Consider the following 17235-nt stretch of genomic DNA (forward strand, 5'->3'; position numbering starts at 1 on the left):
TGGAAAGCTTGCTCCAAGTTCTTGCAAAACATACGTCTAGGCTGGAAACCTACTCCAGGGGCTGTGAGGGAACAGAAACCAACATGTCAGACAAAGAAGCCATACGCCCTTCCCTGTGAAAATCCTCATGTCAGAAATTGTGCCTAGAAATAGAATTCAACTGATTTGACAGTATCTTTGCCCCACACCCAAAAAAAAAAAAAAAAAAAAAAAAAAGGTAGGTCTATTTAACTGTCCTCATGATCTGTGAACAAAACGGTCTGCAGGAAGGAAACAAGGCTTCCAGGGCTTACGCTGTTAAAGCCTGTGTTCTCACAGCAGGCAGGCCTGCCCTTCCCAGGAGTGCACCACACCTGCCCGTGACATCAGGGGGAGATTTGCTGCTCCCGTACAACTGGTTTGAAGGCCAAAGAAAGAATCTCCTGACAAAACTGTCATCACTGCTCTACTTCTTTTCCTGAATAGTAAAGAGTGTACAGCATCCATAAGATAATTCCTCTTTACGCCCAAAATCCAGACATCTACTCCTTTGCCACCAGCCAGTCTACACCACTACATCAAGGACATGGGTGGAAGCTTCCTTGTGCCATGTTCTCAATTTTTACACCCAAGAGATGCCTTACAGGGAATATAAAATTTCCACACAGGATTAGATTTCCATTCTCCTAACCAGTAAGCATATTACTACATCTCTACAGGATTCAGTTGTAATGCATTAGGCAAATGGTGTAATTATTTTTCTTCTTCTCCTCCTCAACAGCTGTGCCACAAAGCAAGCATGTGATCACTGCTCATTCAGTATCACACCATACGGAAAGACTCAGACATACAGAGAGCAAGAAATGTAAACATTTTTAAATGCATATAATGTAAATATGTAAATGCCTTTTAGCCATTTAGCTCGGAGAATGAGATGCTATCCTTTGTATCCCATCAGAATTGAATATGTATAGTGAGTCAATGAGTTGCTAAACCATGATTTAATGAGCTGCTGCCATTCAGCCTTCAATTTTTTTTTTCTTTTTTTTTTAAAGAAAGCACAGTTTCCGTACTCTGGTTAAAACATTTTCTTAAATAAACTGAAAAGTGCTTTCTCTGTGTTTAGGAAACTTATCTCATTAGGCAACGGTGAGTCAGGAAGCCAAATAACTAGGCCTTAACTGTAATAACGTTGTCACTTAAACTGGGGCTCCAAGTTCTGGTATCAAGTTATGAGCTTGGTTTTGAAGAGGTTCTTTGGAAAAGGGATGTTTTAACAGGTCTTCTGTACTGCTGGAGATAACTCATTTTATTCATTGATGAGCAATCACTGGAGACAAAGCCATGCTGAGCCTGATCCACTGACAACAGTGGGATTTGGGCCTGCTCCACAGTATCTGGCACTTCAGGTCTCCATCCACTCCATTATTTCACAGTTCAAAGTCTCAGTGGTATTGAAAGATAACTTAAGGAAGGCACTGATGGAATTATGGTAAACAGAAAATAACAGCAGCTCACTCTGTGATTACCTAAGTTGCAAGGTGATCTGGTTTTGCTCATTTAATTAGCTACTTATGTTTGTTCTATGCATGCACAGAAAACTGGCCAAAATGCTTTACCTTAAGTGACTCTAATGAGTAAATACCTCCATTACTCTCACCTGTCCATTCACAGAGCCTACAGATAACAAACCTATTTTGCAGACATTCTGTAGACACTACTTAGAAATTGTGAGTGACAATAATACCAGCTGCTGTCCATTGCTAATTACTTTTACTTCTGAACTGGAAAAACATATTATTTGTACTAGCATTTTATACAATGGACTGTAAATCACAACATCGCAAGAAGATAAAATAGAACTACGTATTCTCGCACTATTTGTGTTAACTTGTTGCAAAAGGGGAACACGGACACACAATCTTTACAGCACTGGAATGTAATTGATTACCAATTATAGGGCTGGCATTTCCATGACTACTTTGCCACAATTCAAAATAATGTGTCCTATTAGGAGAGCATGTACGTGAAAGGTAACACAGGATCATCTTAATGTTGTTACACTCAAAAGACATTTTTCATACACAACAAAATCTACTGAAAGCCTCCTTGGGGGTCACCAGCTAAACAGAACTGCAGAAACTGGTTTCCAAAGAGCCAAAGAGGCTGGGAGAAGCACTTGAAGTGACAGTATAAACTCAAGCTGTTTCAGCTTTCAGCCGGCCAAATTTGGGAGAGGCCTACACATTTGCAGAACTGTTTGGATTCATAGAATCATAGAATTATTTAGGTTGGATTGGTGCACTCTGCTCAGGTCTTGGCTTGAGTTTCAGATATTTCAGTTACATATAGTATCTCTAAGTACAGGCACCAAACTCCTTCACTGGGCATATAATTGTCCTTAACCTCCTGCTCTCTCTGACCTGCCCCAGAAAGATGAAAGATAAAGGAGAAAGAGAAGAAGGAAAAAAGAAATATATATCTACCCTACAAATCAATATCCACATTTCTGTGTGTTATCAGAAGTGAAAGCTTCTAGTATTCATTCCCGTATTTCATTCTGATCCCAGCAAAACCTAGTCCCCTGTTTTAACTGACAAGAGTTATATTTTCTTATGTCGATGCTCCTCCCCAACATAAAGCAGAACTAAACAAAAGCAATGCTAAAATTCTGCAATTCTATTACAGCAGTGGAGTCCAAAATGCCAGTTGACATAACTAGTGGCTGTCACAAGTACAAGTACAGCTTGCACCAAAAATGTATGAGCACCTATAGATCAACAGTTCCTTCAATAATCACAGAAGAAAGTTCCTCTTCATAATTCTCTTTTTAAAGCGAATCTAACATACAAGGCTGTTTGGACTGGGGAAACCTGATTTAGTTCTTTCCTTCACTGTCATTTGCTTGTGAGACCTTGAGATTATCACTTACTCCTGCAGCACCTCAATTATGGCAATATAGTGGGCATTATTATGCTCTATAGAGTATAGAGGAAGACAGCTATTGGAATGAGTTCTCCACTACTGCACTCCAGATGGTTGCACTGATATTCTTCAAAAATTGCTCTTCAAAGCCATGTTTCAGTTTGGGATTAAACTGAAATATATCTCACAGTAAGACTCCTTGAAACTCAAAACTTTAATCATTACATTCATTCATTAATGGGGAAAATTACCAAAATCTTGAAAACCGGTAAAGATTTTATCAGAAGGATTGAAGTTCATGTGTTAATACAACTAAGCTATCTCCTCACACACCACGCACATTTCCAAAAATAGCCAGAAAGAAGAGAAAAGATAACACAATAACTGACAATGTTTCAAGATGTACTTTCTAAAGCATGTTGGCAAGTACTTCAACAAAGCTGTGTAATTGCACTATATGTTTCCAACAGATATGTCTATATTACCTTAATTAGTCAGACCAAAACCAATGATTTCATGGAATACACAGACTTGGGCAAGGAGAGGTACTTTCCGTTTTTTTTTATGTTGGTTTTTATTTTAAATGTCTTTAACCTGCCGTTGATCCAAATACTACCCTACTCTGCTTTCCCACCTCCTTTTCAAAGTTCAATTCTAGACCTTATTATGCCAAAGCAGTTTAAAAATACTGCTTAGAGAAAATAAGTACAAAAATTACCAAGGAAGACAAAGTCTGCCAGCTCCTGTAATCATATGTTTCATGAAGAAAATTCCACCAGCAGAAACTAGTGGCCTATATCCACGTAAGAGATTGAACCGCAAGGCTTACATGCACAGGGTAAAGCTGTCTGACTCCTGGCTTCTTCTGCAACGACTGATTAGAAACTAGACTAACCATCTGCACTGGAACATCAAACGTTAATAAATCCTCTTTTTTTGATTACCTGGTTTACATCTTTGGCTAATCAGGAGGTGAAAGGCTTCGGATCCCTTACCAATCTCCCGAGCCATCCAGTCTGCCTTTGCCAATTACTCTTAATCTTCTAATCCTAAAATATTTTCTAATGCTCTTGTTTATTCATTTGCTTTGTGCAATACAGCATCCAGAACATTTTAACCATCCCACATTTATGAAGTTCTTCATGTTGTGCAGGCCAGAACAGATTCCTGGCTTTTATGCAAGTTTGTGTAACACCACCCAGTTCTCTAACCTCCACTATGGAGAACTCACTCCCTCTCACTCCCTCTCTCTCCACATGTAAAACTAGGATAATCTGCAGAGTATATTCTTAAAACTACTTAGCATACTGTGATGCAGAAGTGAGGCAAAGACTATGGGCAAACTCCTGGCTTTGTGGGCTATTTGCATTTACCAAAACAAGAAAGCAAAATACTGAGTCGCATCCATTCAAGATGAGTGTATTCTTCTCAAGATTTATTCTGTTGCCATTGCAGCCGGTATGCTTTTTGACATTAGGATTTAAAAGGTATTTTTAAGACAAAGACTGTAACAGAACAATAACAAGATTTAAATTAAGGTCAGCACATCAGATGTGCAAAAAAAACAGAAGTAAGGAACACAGAATCAAGACTTTGCTAGCTAATGCTAGTTGACTAATATCTACCACCAAAAAGGAGCACCATCCCTTCTATTCTCTCTCTGTATAGAAAAAATTTCCAGACAGTTCCTTGGCTACTGTAAACTCAAACAGTCTCACAGACTTCGAGGCAAACTTGCGCTGATTTACACCAGAAGAAAACCTAGGTACTTTCCTTTTCTCCCAGCAACTTTAGTTTTTGAGCTCTTATCATTTCTGTGGGCTAGCTTAGCAGTTTATGTCTTTACATATACCCATGACTATTACTAGTCTCATCAACTTCTTTCATTAACCTCTCTCAAACATTACCAGGTATCCCTGGCATAAAGACGAGGAATATTAACACATTAACAACTTTGCCTTGAAGGCTGTGAATATACATCACGTCAGCTGTTCCACAGAAACTGCCCATCTGAAAAAGAAAAGATACAAAGAACTTCTACTACATATAGTAATAATATAAATTATTACTTATGAGCTACAGTCAGTATAGAATTTAGATGCCTACAAGACCATATGTGCTTTTTCACATAATATTTTTATATATGTGTCTATGCCCATATAGATAAGAAAAAGAAGCACATATATGTTTACACATACACACAAGCTCATGCACATGAATGTATGTATATGTGTGTTTTATCACCATCCATTTCTCCACCTGCCACCATTTCTTTTTCATGTCTGTGGTTTAAAAGAAATGACTGACCCCTGTGTTCGGTGTGACTCTCTCAGTGTGTAAGATAGTCTCCAAGCCTGATCATGATCCAGAAATAAGACTCAAAATAAACAGGTTTGCACACATGCAGGTGCAACACCTAAGATAGCTCGACAGCCTTCAGTTCAAGCATGGAAGTGTCCAGGGAGAGTCCGCAACACAGCTGACATGAAACAGGCCTTCTGGGACATCACACTTTCATGCAAGTTCTGATCTAGCACAAGCTTCAAAATCTAGCACGGCACAAGCTAGTCCAAGAGATCAGGATATATCATATCCAGCAATAGTTTGTGATTTTATTTAGATCTAATTCCTGTTTTAGGGACAATAGAGCTGAAGTCAGTAAGACCAAAAATATAAAATTTGGATGCATTTGTCTAAGAACATGAGGAAAATGAAATTCATTCACATACATATTTTCATCTACTTACGTCAACTAGTTATGTATCCATGCCACCTTACAGGAAGCCCACTTGATGACAAAGGGGAACTTTAAGAAGGTTTAATTTGTCAATACAAAAGTAAATGCTATACTTGTCTATACCTCCAGTCTAGATTCTCACTGTAAGAGTCCCTTTGCCAAAACCACCAAAAATGTAGATGAAACCTTAAACATGAGAAAGGACGCTGATTACATCTGTACCTCTACAGACACCTTACAGCTTTTCTAGTCTTACCTTCACAGCTTCATATTCAATCAAACTGCTAATATAAAAGTGGAGGATAAAATGCAGAAGCTACTAATAATAAAACCACTGGTTCTCATTCAACCGAATCCTAGTTAGACCAGACTTTAATTGTAAGTTATACTACTAGTCACACACTTCTAACGTGAGAACAGTAAAAGCTGCCAAATTTGATATACTAAAATCTAGAATGCTAAACACCACATATATGTAAGTTTGTGTAGGCACATGGAGCTCACCACCAAATTATAAAAGAGACAAAAGGAAGAACTTTACAGACTCTGCATGCGTGGTCACTTCTGACACTTTCTAGGACAGTCTGGTAGCTGGACATCCAGAAGGGCTCTCAGTCACTGTGAAAATCCTAGAAAAGTTTTTACTCATAGGCATATATGACAAAGGATTAAGCTGAGTGGCATTGGACAACTCATAAAATTGGATGTCTAGAATCATGAAAGAAAAAGTCTGCCACCAATCTCTCATTAGTCTGTGTGATAGATAATGTAATACTTTTTTTTTTTTCTTGGGTTCATTGAAATAAATTCAAGAAACTTCTGGATGGCTTTTATCAGTCCATGGCTTTTCAGAAGTTTGACATCTTATATGTCAGTCTAGTATCTAAAACCATGAAACAATCAAAATGAGAGGGCTGGATTAAAAAAAAATATCACTTTTTAGTACTTTTAGCCAGGAGTCTGAATTTCTTTAAGAGAAGGTAAGTCTGTGACAATAAGTTCCAGAACCAGGGCCATGCTGAGCAGGAAGCTCCTCAAAGGTAGCACACACAATGTGAAGTTGCCTGGAGTCAACCTTAGGAACTGCTGAGCACTGCAGTATGTCTTTATTCACGGCTGCGTGAATACTCTTCTCCCTTGGGACATGCCATCTGAAACCCTCACCTGAATGCAGACATTTCTGTCCTTTCTTTGAGGGACACTGTTTTCTTTTAAAATGTATCAGGAAATGGGGTCATGCTCCCTTTTATACAATAGCCTAATGGCTTGAACACTTGTTCAGGAAACAGGAAAAGTAGGCTCCTTTCCTTGCTCTGTCAGAGGGGATCCAAGCTCACTACTTCTCCCTCACTGGGCAATGTCCTACCCCTTAACTATAAGCTGATTTGTGGAAGAGAGCATTCTCCAGTCTTTCTGTTGAAGCTGTCCCACTCATGACTCACCAAAAAAAGTGGGAACAGAAAATGGACTCCTGCCTACTTGCCAGTCTCTAGACCTTTCCGTACTTTACATTAAAGAGTCTTTAGACCAAACACAGAAGGAGACATAATCATAGAGCACCAAAGCAATGGTTTTCAGCATCATAGTTGTTAACTTAGTCACCTGAATTCAAGTGAAGTCTCTAGATCCAGTCTAAAGTATACTGCTTTAGACAAGTCCACAAAGCCATACATAGGCTAAAACATCCAGCAAGACAAAGCTGCTTATAGAGATTGATCAATTAACTAAATTTGAAGAAAAAGTAATGAGAGGCATCAGCAAAAGTTGATCCATTGAACTCACTTCAAATACTATTCTGATAAAAGCAATAAAGCTGATTAACACATTATCTGGGAACTCAGAGATGTGCTGGCAAATGTTTTCTGAAATCTATACTGACAAGAAAGTTAATCTCCCAGAAACAGCTCAGTGATCATACCCAATCCTATGGAATTTATTATAATTTAATGAACCAAAAACCTCTGAGGGAAAAAATGGGAACAAAGAGTACAGATGATTTCAAAACAAAATCACATTTTCAAAGAAGACAAAGGAATCTTGCTGGATTAAATATTCAAATCAAGTAAAAATCTACACAGTGGTAAGGCCAGAAAGCTTGGATTATTTACACAGTTCCCAGCCAAATCCTCCTTAGGTACTACAGAACACAGTCCCAACATTTGCGTACCTGCATGTGAAGCCAAGTGTGTATCCCCACTGCTTTGCTGACTGCAATACAAAAAAAACCTAAAAGATGGCTTTAGGGTTGAGGGGTGGTGGTTTTTGGTTGGGGGAGGGAGTTAAGTTTTTTAGGACAGACTTCACTTCTGTGGTATAAGCCCAAAAATGCTTTCTTCCCAGCCCTTGGCAAAGTGACCACATCCCTACCTGTCTGCAGATAGGATAGCAGATACTCTTTCTTTCTGCACTCAGAAAGTTTTCCATTGCTTTTCCTTTGCTTTTGTTATGAATGCAAACTATGGGGCTCAATAGCATCCCTCACTACTACAAATCTTTATATACCATAGTCTCCAACTGACCACTGTGAGCCAGATCAAAGTCAGTCATCTTCATCCTCTGGCTTCTGCACCCAGCTCCCTGGCCTGAGATCATAAATCCATTGATAACTTCCACCCCAGCTACAACAGAACAGTTTGTTAAGTGCAAGGGGATCAATAAATCAGACCTTAAGCCCAGTCCACTACTATTTCAAGTTAATTACAAAGGGATTGTTTTCCTTTAGCCCAGTACCTATACAAAATAATATTGTTTAGATGAACCAATTATTCAGGTTCAGTTCCCTCTTCACGTTACACAGGAGTTTGGCTGAACCAATTTTAACCAGAGCTCAAATTGATATGATCCCTCGATGTGGCAGGAGATGCCAGCCGTTCAGACGCCTGAGAAAAATCCCCTCCAAAATGGACGTAGTAGCAATATAAACATGTGTGGGTGCAAAGGGGATTTTCAAACGTTCTTCTACTGTGTTTATGAATCTCACAAAGCTGCTCTGTATCGGGAGTGGGGGAGAAGAAAGCATAAAAATATTAATCAGTTACTTATCTTCTGACATGTTCTGGATCAACATCTGGTGCATGTGCAAGTGATGAAGTATGGCATTTGGCACAAAAGCTTATTTAATCTTCTCTTCCCAAATTGGGCAGGGAAAATTAGCACTCTTAAAAATTAAGTTTCCAGATCCAATTTTTTTTCTTTAAAATAAATTGCCAACATTGTATAGGCTGTCTGTTCTATTTTGGAAAATGTTTTTCGTCTGAGAAAAGACTGATCTTAAGTAGATTATCTATGGGCTGTTTCCTACCGCTTTTTGTCTCCCCTGCAGTATCTTACTGCCAGGGTTTAGTAGACAAGTATAGTCTAGGTTCAGCTGTTTTATTTCTACTTCTATCAGTTCAAACTGAGATAGCTCACACATCTGTTTTATTTCTGAACACACTGCATAGGAAAAGTGTCCAGCTCATTCTAATCAAGCATAAACTTTCCTATAAATAACTAAGGACCTAACGAAACAATTGTTTGGAGGAAATGAAAGTGTGTTTAGAAACTCAAATTCCTCTATACTGTATGCCTGAGCTGTTCCAGTTTGAATGTCTTCCTGACAGCATGGATCAGTTGCTCTAAGATGCTGTCCCTGGAGTCAGCAAACTGAAACTATAGCAGGAAATCCAGGTATTAACATCATACTATGTGCTAATTATAAACCATCATTTCACATTCTGACATTATTCACTTCTAACCTCTTTTAACTAAATCACGTATTTGCTTTCTAATCACAGTTTGACAGGAGAGAGTGTCTGACACAAGACAGTGAAGTGATCTTTTAATAAGACAGCAGTTCAAAGATTGCAGCTTTTACGCATAGTAACGACCTTAGTTTGATTTGCTGCTCCACAAAGAAGTTGTACAGTTTCTGAAAAAAGAGGAAAAGTTTAAATCACTTTAAAAGCTTCAAGTTCCTGACTTGTGTTTCGGTTCCAGCTTCTTACTTGAAGTTAGATGTTAGCCATCTTAACCTGTTTTGAAAAATTTCTTTCCTATAGCTAAAGTCTCTGCAGGCATTATTAAATATTTTCCACCTTCTACCTTTTTATTTTAACTTCCCCTGAGTTTTGTCTGGTGATTAATACCAGGTGGAAGATCACGGCCTGTGCAAACATACACTTGAAATTGGACAGACATTTGAACTCATTTTGCAAACTTTGTTACTTTTTTTTCTCCTTAAAATCTGAATTGTTATATCACAGAATATGAAGGTATCCTACCATATCTCTCAGCTCATTCATGAGAGGAATTTTTTTAAAGCATTGTTATTTTTTTTAAACTAATTAAATATTAGCTGATAAGAAACTAACAGAGACTCCTTGAAAAAGCTCTCAACTCCACTCTTTCATGGTAAAAAGACTATTTTTATTTCTTTTTACAGTATCTGTAGTTTTTTCCCTGCTCCAACTAGATGAGAAAATGATTGAGGCAATACTCTTTCCCTTGCATGCTCACTAACATGAAGGACAGCATGAGTTACTGTTACTTCTTGAAATGTTTTAAATACCCATTGTGTATCCTGTTTTTCTGGCACCAGACAACTTTAGAGTTGCCAAGACTTGCCATTTATTTTATCTTAATAAAGAATCAATAAGCCAAATCTTGACTCCCGGCAGCTGATAATTTAGGATTACATTTTTAATTTCCAGCTGCTGTCTTTTGTCTGTCTGGTTGTTATTTTTCATTATTATTTGCTCTTTTCTTTCCGTGACAGCGAATCCTTCAGATATGATTACCAATTCAGCAATTTGCCTGTATGCTGAATAAGATCTTTTGCTGTTGATTACCACAACGACTAAATCGTACACAAAAATATCACTGGTCAAAAAGCCAAGTACTCCTCTACTGTACAAGATGCTCAGCAGACCTGCAGAAAGCCTGGCTAAAATAGACCAAAATGGTTCTTAAGGCTTAAGCAGGTTATATGAAATACTTTGATCACATAGGTAGGAGAGGCTTTGCGAATAACCGACTTTGCAGCCGAGAAGGCAGTTAGCAGAAGCGGGGAGGCTGGGAAAATACAAACCTGCACATCGTAAGTCCCATTTAATAGGACAGGCCTCTGGGAATTGATGTCCTGCAGCACTCCTGAAAGCACAGTGCGGTTGACTTTCTGGAAGTCTTTGGAGTGGCTGAATTGCACCATGTTGTGGAGAGCCAAAATTTTAGTGTCGAGCTCAGCATCCTGCCTGGTGCGGTTGTGCAGTCCTAGGTGGTACTTGCGGAAGTGTTTGATGAGATCTGTGGGGTCGTTCCCATAGTAACCGTATCCACAGATGTTGCATTTGAAGTCCTGAAGCTCTGGAGACAGAGGCGCCGTATCTGGGTTATCATTTACCAACAAATCTGCTTTAGATTTGTTCAGCCTTAAACCCCCATCTGAAGGCACTTGTGGGTTTTTTGAGGCCATGGGGACCGGGCTTGAGCCTTGGCCATCAGTTTGACCACTTTGCACTTGCGCTGTTTCATCTGAAGCTTTTGGCGACATCTGATGCTCCTCATTTGTCTCCGCTGCATCTCCTGACGGGGTACAGACCACATCTTGGGTGCCATCTGCATCTGATTTTTGAGGAGACTTCAAGGGCTCACAGATTCCCCCAACAGCTGGAGATGAGAAAGCCAGCATATTTCTGTCTGTCACCTCATCATGAGGGAAGGATGGAACATTTCCTCCCTTATTGTGGCTTTCATAATTGAAGCCAGCCTTTTCACTCAGCACTGAGCTTTTCAAGTCCTTTTTAATGCTGGAAGATGGCTCTTGGACATGCGTGCAAAGCTCCTCCTTGTTATTTAACTCTGCCGCATCACTCTGGTCAGTGTTTTCTTGCATCTGCTCTGAGGAAAATTCTTTTTTCCTTCCAGACTCTTCACTTTCAGTACCTGTAGACTCAAGGGTCTGTACCTCACCTTCACTAGCAACGTTTCTTAGAGGGGGGTTCTTTTTCCGGACCATATCTACCACAGAAAAAGAAAGAAAGAAAAAAAAAAAAGAAAGAAAAAAAAAAAAAGAAAGAAAAAAAAAAAAAGAAAGAAAAAAAAAAAAAGAAAGAAAAAAAAAAAAAGAAAGAAAAAAAAAAAAAGAAAGAAAAAAAAAAAAAGAAAGAAAAAAAAAAAAAGAAAGAAAAAAAAAAAAAGAAAGAAAAAAAAAAAAAGAAAGAAAAAAAAAAAAAGAAAGAAAAAAAAAAAAAGAAAGAAAAAAAAAAAAAGAAAGAAAAAAAAAAAAAGAAAGAAAAAAAAAAAAAGAAAGAAAAAAAAAAAAAGAAAGAAAAAAAAAAAAAGAAAGAAAAAAAAAAAAAGAAAGAAAAAAAAAAAAAGAAAGAAAAAAAAAAAAAGAAAGAAAAAAAAAAAAAGAAAGAAAAAAAAAAAAAGAAAGAAAAAAAAAAAAAGAAAGAAAAAAAAAAAAAGAAAGAAAAAAAAAAAAAGAAAGAAAAAAAAAAAAAGAAAGAAAAAAGCAAAAAACCCTATAGAATTATTCAAGATATAAAACAGATTATAAACCTGGCACTTTTTAAAGCATTCTGAACTATATGAATACATCAACTTTTCAGAAAGTTTTTCTCAAACAGGTTTTTAAACTGCAGTAAACTGGAATTTTACATTTTTAAAAAAGGATCACACTGAAACTGAACTTAAAGCCTACAAAAGCATTGCCATCAGAGTGAGTGAATCTGAAGGTTCACTGTCTTTTTGGAAGATAACAGTCTGGCAGAAATAATTTTAAATTAATGCTTCTTTTAAAATAATTTGAAAAACTAGGGGGAAAAATAAAGTTTTTTAAGTCTAACGTTCAAACACTGTACAACTACATATAATGTAGCTTTGCAAAAGTACACCTAAAAGACAATCAGGAGCACTTGAAAAAGTTATTAGGAAGGAAAGAGATTTAGAAAAGTAAGTAACTTTGAGGTTTCAGAGAAAGTATTTTTCCTAAGCAAGTATCAGTTTCTCTGTGGCAAAAGCTTCTCTTCCTACTGCCTATAAACTTCAAACAGGATTATATGGATATTCTAGAGTCTGGCCCCACAGTTCACTATTCATGTAATTAGTTCTATTTGCCAAACAAAGAGAAACTAACTTTATTAGGAAACCTATTGTCAATAAAATCTTACAGGCCAGGATCCAGCCATTTGACATTGCTGTGTGGCTGAGTAGGGATCTACCCTGAAAACACCTGGAATCCACATGGATCTAAACATCCGAGCCTTCCTGTGCTCACTCCTCCTTGCAGACACAGCCACTATTGTTAAATCTGCAAGTACACTTTCAGGATCCGTTTAAGAAAGCTCAGAGAGGGCAGCAATAAGGATCAGAGAGAAAGGAGGAGTCTGCCCCTGGTGAGTTAGCTGCTAGCTGAACAGGGGAAATTATGGAAGAACAAATAATCAGACCATGCAGGTAGAAAGCCAAAATCCTTATCCACTACGTATCTTCACCTTCCCCAGCCTACTTAGGGAAAAAATCTGTATGTGAAACTTCCCTGTACTTTCCACTGCGTGGTTCTGGATTTGATATTCATCACCAGCTGGTTTGATCCATTTGTGTTCACATGCTAGCTATGGGCAGAAGACAGATGTGCTACAACTTTTTCTATGCTCTTATCTTTGCCAACGCTGTATACAATGATGAATGTTTCTCTTTGCCAAATTGCGTGTGGTCCGGTGGCAGCAGCCGGCAGTACCACACACGAGATGCGAGCTCCAGACTCAACCCTAAGCCCCCATTCCCAGGCCAGCCATAGCCTACGGAGGCACAGGAGATATATATTGCTCTGCAAAGGGAGGACCACCTGGCGATTCTGGGAGCAGCACTGATGCACTCCAAATGGTGCTGCATCCAGACCTTTAAAAGCCGCGGATGACCTTCTCAAAACAGTACTTTGAGAAGTACGGCTGGGACGGAGGTTAAAAATAAAAGAACAGGCGTCTGTACATCCTCTTATTTACATCTGCTCCACATGAAAGGGCACTGTATGCTATGTTGATAAAAACAGACAACTTCTTAGGGGAAGTGTTCAACTTGTGTCTTGGGCTGGCTCTGTTGTCTTTGTGGTCGAGTTGATCCACAGGCAGCATGGACTACAGTGAGACAGCTTTCACACAGGATACCAGCTCGTGTTACAGAAATTTTGACACTCCGTGTGGTCTTAATAGGTTTCTTAAATGCCTACTGTGATTCCTTACTGTAGAAGACACACATGCTTGGGAACCAAGTGTCTTCTCTTTAATGTCAACCACACCTACCAGGATATGCATGCACTGAATTCTACTGCGTTTTTTTTTTTCACCCTGATAACTTCTGAACCATGAAGTCACTCAGAACCAAGAGAAAAGAAAGATTTCCTGTTGTGGTAAGAGAACTATTACAGTACAGACTCAGTCTACTAAAACAACATGCGCACGTATATAATTCAAGGTATAAACATAGCCCTTAGCCTTCTAGCATTACTGCTTCTCTGTGGGACTTCATGAATGCTCTTGGTTAACACATACTAAAAATATTTGTGAGCATCCCTGGTAGGTGTTCAGCTAAGTCTATACTCTCCTGGTTACACATTCCAACCCATTTTTAAAATAACTTCTGTTTAAAAGCAATTCATGGCAGTTAGAGGACAGAGAAAGGAGCCCTGACTACGCAGTGAAGAAAAATCAGAAATTGAGAAAGTAAACATCATGACTGTTACCTCAGTCAAAATTAAACAAGACTAAATGCAATGTTTTAAAATGTTTTTGTTACAGATATTTTTGGCAGATACGGCAAGTTTAGAGAGTTTTGCTATCTTCATGGCAACTGACAGAAGAAAGTCAGAGAAAAGGACAGAAAAAAAAATCCCTATAAAGCAAAGAAAAGAAAAACTTGGACTGTACACAGGCTAACTAGACACTATTCCAGATCTAGATACTTGGGTTCAAATTTTCCTACATATCTGTGAGCCCATGTGTTAATGGGGGGGGAAGAGGGGGGGAAACAAATGTATCTGCCTAATGGATCTTTTTATGCAGTATTCTACACTTAGAGAAAGAAAGGAAAGACAATAACATTGATTTAAATATAAAAACTTTCTAAAGTTGAATTTAAAAGTATTTTCTCCTCTTTTTTCTTTTAGCTTTTGAAAAATCATCTGTCATTTATTTGCTTGCTATCCACTCAAGGGGACGGTAAGAAAAGACACAGTATTTTTTTGTCACTGAAATTCCACCGCTATCATTTTTCAGAGACATATTATGTAAATAAAACTACATTTGCAATACTCCTAAATCGAAGAAACCATCCCCTAGCAAGTCATAAGTTAGATATAGAAAGAATATAGCCACTCTGAAATTATTATCTCTAAGACAAATAACAGATTGCACAATGTTTTATTGTGTGCCAAGAACGTTTTCAGTTAACAATTTCACTTGAAAAAATGGATCACATACTTGTAAAATCATACCCAGCATTGACTTCATAAGGCATGTGGCTTTAGAGTGCTTTTTACAATTATTAATTCTATTAGTCAACTAGCAGGCGGGCTAATGCAATTGTCTTAGAAGATGCACGGAAGACACAGAAGACATTTTGAGAGCTGATCTGTATATCTGCAAAACAAAACAAAAAAAGGTTTTCCTTCCTAAATTATGCATTCAAAATACGGTTTTTACTTAAAAACATTTTCATGCCTATTGTACATTCACATGCATATATTAGTGAGCACTATACAAATAGTGGATGCTGTTCTCTACTTCCATCAAGCATGAAAAATCCCAAAGCTGCCTTCTCCTTGGACAGACACAGACGCTCCTGCACACACACGCGCACAAACACACACACAGAAAGAGAGACAAAAATTATCTCAGAGGTGATGTTCATCAAAAAACAAGGTTAAACTAAGTGTTGAAAATGAGCTGGATAAATGCTGTAAAAAATAGAAGTGCCCTAAAAATCACATATATAAACAGATATTGTGCATCATCATGGGACTGGCCTAATAGGATGGATTAAGAAATACAAATAACTGGTTCGTATCCAGGCTCTGCCATCAGCAATTGAAAGTTATCATCTCCTGGCTGCCTCGTGTCCCACTTGAAACAAATTTAGTGGTGTTACCTTAAGTGGGCAACTATCCACATCTCAAAAATGCCATCACAATAATAAGCACATTTGCTCGCTATTAGTGAAGAGGGCAAGTGATGAACAGCCATTGGGACTGAACTACCTTTTCATCACTGGAAATGGTGATCTTCCTAAAATAAAAGAATTACTAAATCTGATGAGAATGAAGATGCTTCTCGAGCTGAGGGATCCCCGGATAAGGTCCAGGAGGCAGAATTCATCTTTGGGCTCCCATAATCCAGGGTTCAGTGTCTTATTTTCATTACGCTGAAATTACCTTTAAACCATGTAGGGTTTTTTTCACCTGATATGATCACCCTCATCTATTTTAAAGAGGAAATAATAGTAATAGCTATATACAGTTTCCCTCGACGCCAGCCAAGGCTACTGTACACAATTCATGCATCTGTAAGATACTGACTTTTCTGTTCAACAATCCCTCACATCAGTTTATCCCTGGAAGCAAAAAGTAGAAACTTCTGCTAAAATCAGTTTGTAATTGAGGATAATGAATTACCCTCATGACTACTGTACCTCTTTTAAAGAAAGAAAAAGCAAAAGCAACTTCTGATAATCAATAGTTTCTTATGCGTGGTGAAGGTAATGGCTAATTACCTGCTGATCATCAGCTCCCTAAATGGGTCATTGTTGCTGCTCATTACTTTTATTGAACGTGATGACTTGTCATCAAAGCCTATTGCAACAGTATGGTTGCTGCCTTGTGCTTGCACTGCAGGTTTAGGTCAGGTCTTAGTCATATGCTCTTTTTAACAGAATAATACATTTAGAAAGATGTCTGAATTTTGTGAGATGCCACTGACTAATCTTTGTACAAGCAGACGAAGAGCAAACTGAGTCAAGGGTCTATGAAGTCTGTGATGTTATCAGTCAATATGCTGCAGCAACAAAAAGTTAAATGAAAATACGCATTTATATTCAACAGGCTCGAGTAGGACCTCTTTGTTAAGGGATAGTAAAATTAATACTTTTACACTCATATATATTACACACCCACACACAGACATATAATGCACATACGGCGCTTAAACATCAATCATTTTGCCAGAATAATGCAGCAAAAAATCATTAACTCTCAGTGTCTCAGCTTAATATATGTCTAATACTTACCTATCTCACAGGAGCGTTGTGAGGCTTAATTAATTAGTGACTGTAAAGCACTTTGTGATCCTCTAATGAAAGGTGCTACATAGCACAAAGTATTATTAAAATCATTAGGACCACATAAAAGCCCTGTGGAATTCCAGCCTACACTGTCTGTTGGGGTTGGGAGTGATCTTATTATTAAAAGGAGACCGTCAGACTAATTTTCATAATTTTTTCAAGATCTTTTTTCCCCCTTTGCTGTTGTGATAGCACGTTAGTAGCAAGAAATTTAATCTTATCATCTTAATAACATACACTCATGTAGTTTGTTACTGCAGGGCTAGAGAAGAGAACAGGGC

General features: G+C 38.0%; 1 protein-coding gene across 3 annotated transcripts in view; it reads right to left on the reverse strand.

Annotated features, from left to right (window-relative positions):
- TRPS1 (trichorhinophalangeal syndrome I) overlaps positions 1-15255 on the reverse strand; it is a 176798-nt gene extending 161543 nt beyond the window's left edge. For 2 of the 3 annotated variants that reach the window (XM_014965499.1, XM_014965497.1), the window contains exons 1-2: positions 15100-15255; positions 10710-11638 (exon numbers count right to left, since the gene is read on the reverse strand). In XM_014965499.1, coding sequence (XP_014820985.1) covers positions 10710-11638; positions 15100-15136 — 966 coding nt within the window. In that variant the 5' untranslated portion in view covers positions 15137-15255. The remainder of the gene's footprint in view (positions 1-10709; positions 11639-15099) is intronic. The other variant, XM_014965498.1, reaches the window with a different exon arrangement.
- Positions 15256-17235: the final 1980 nt, after the last annotated feature.

The sequence above is a fragment of the Calidris pugnax genome, unplaced genomic scaffold, assembly GCF_001431845.1.
Source record: "Calidris pugnax isolate Ruff unplaced genomic scaffold, ASM143184v1 scaffold41, whole genome shotgun sequence".
Lineage (NCBI taxonomy): Eukaryota > Metazoa > Chordata > Aves > Charadriiformes > Scolopacidae > Calidris > Calidris pugnax.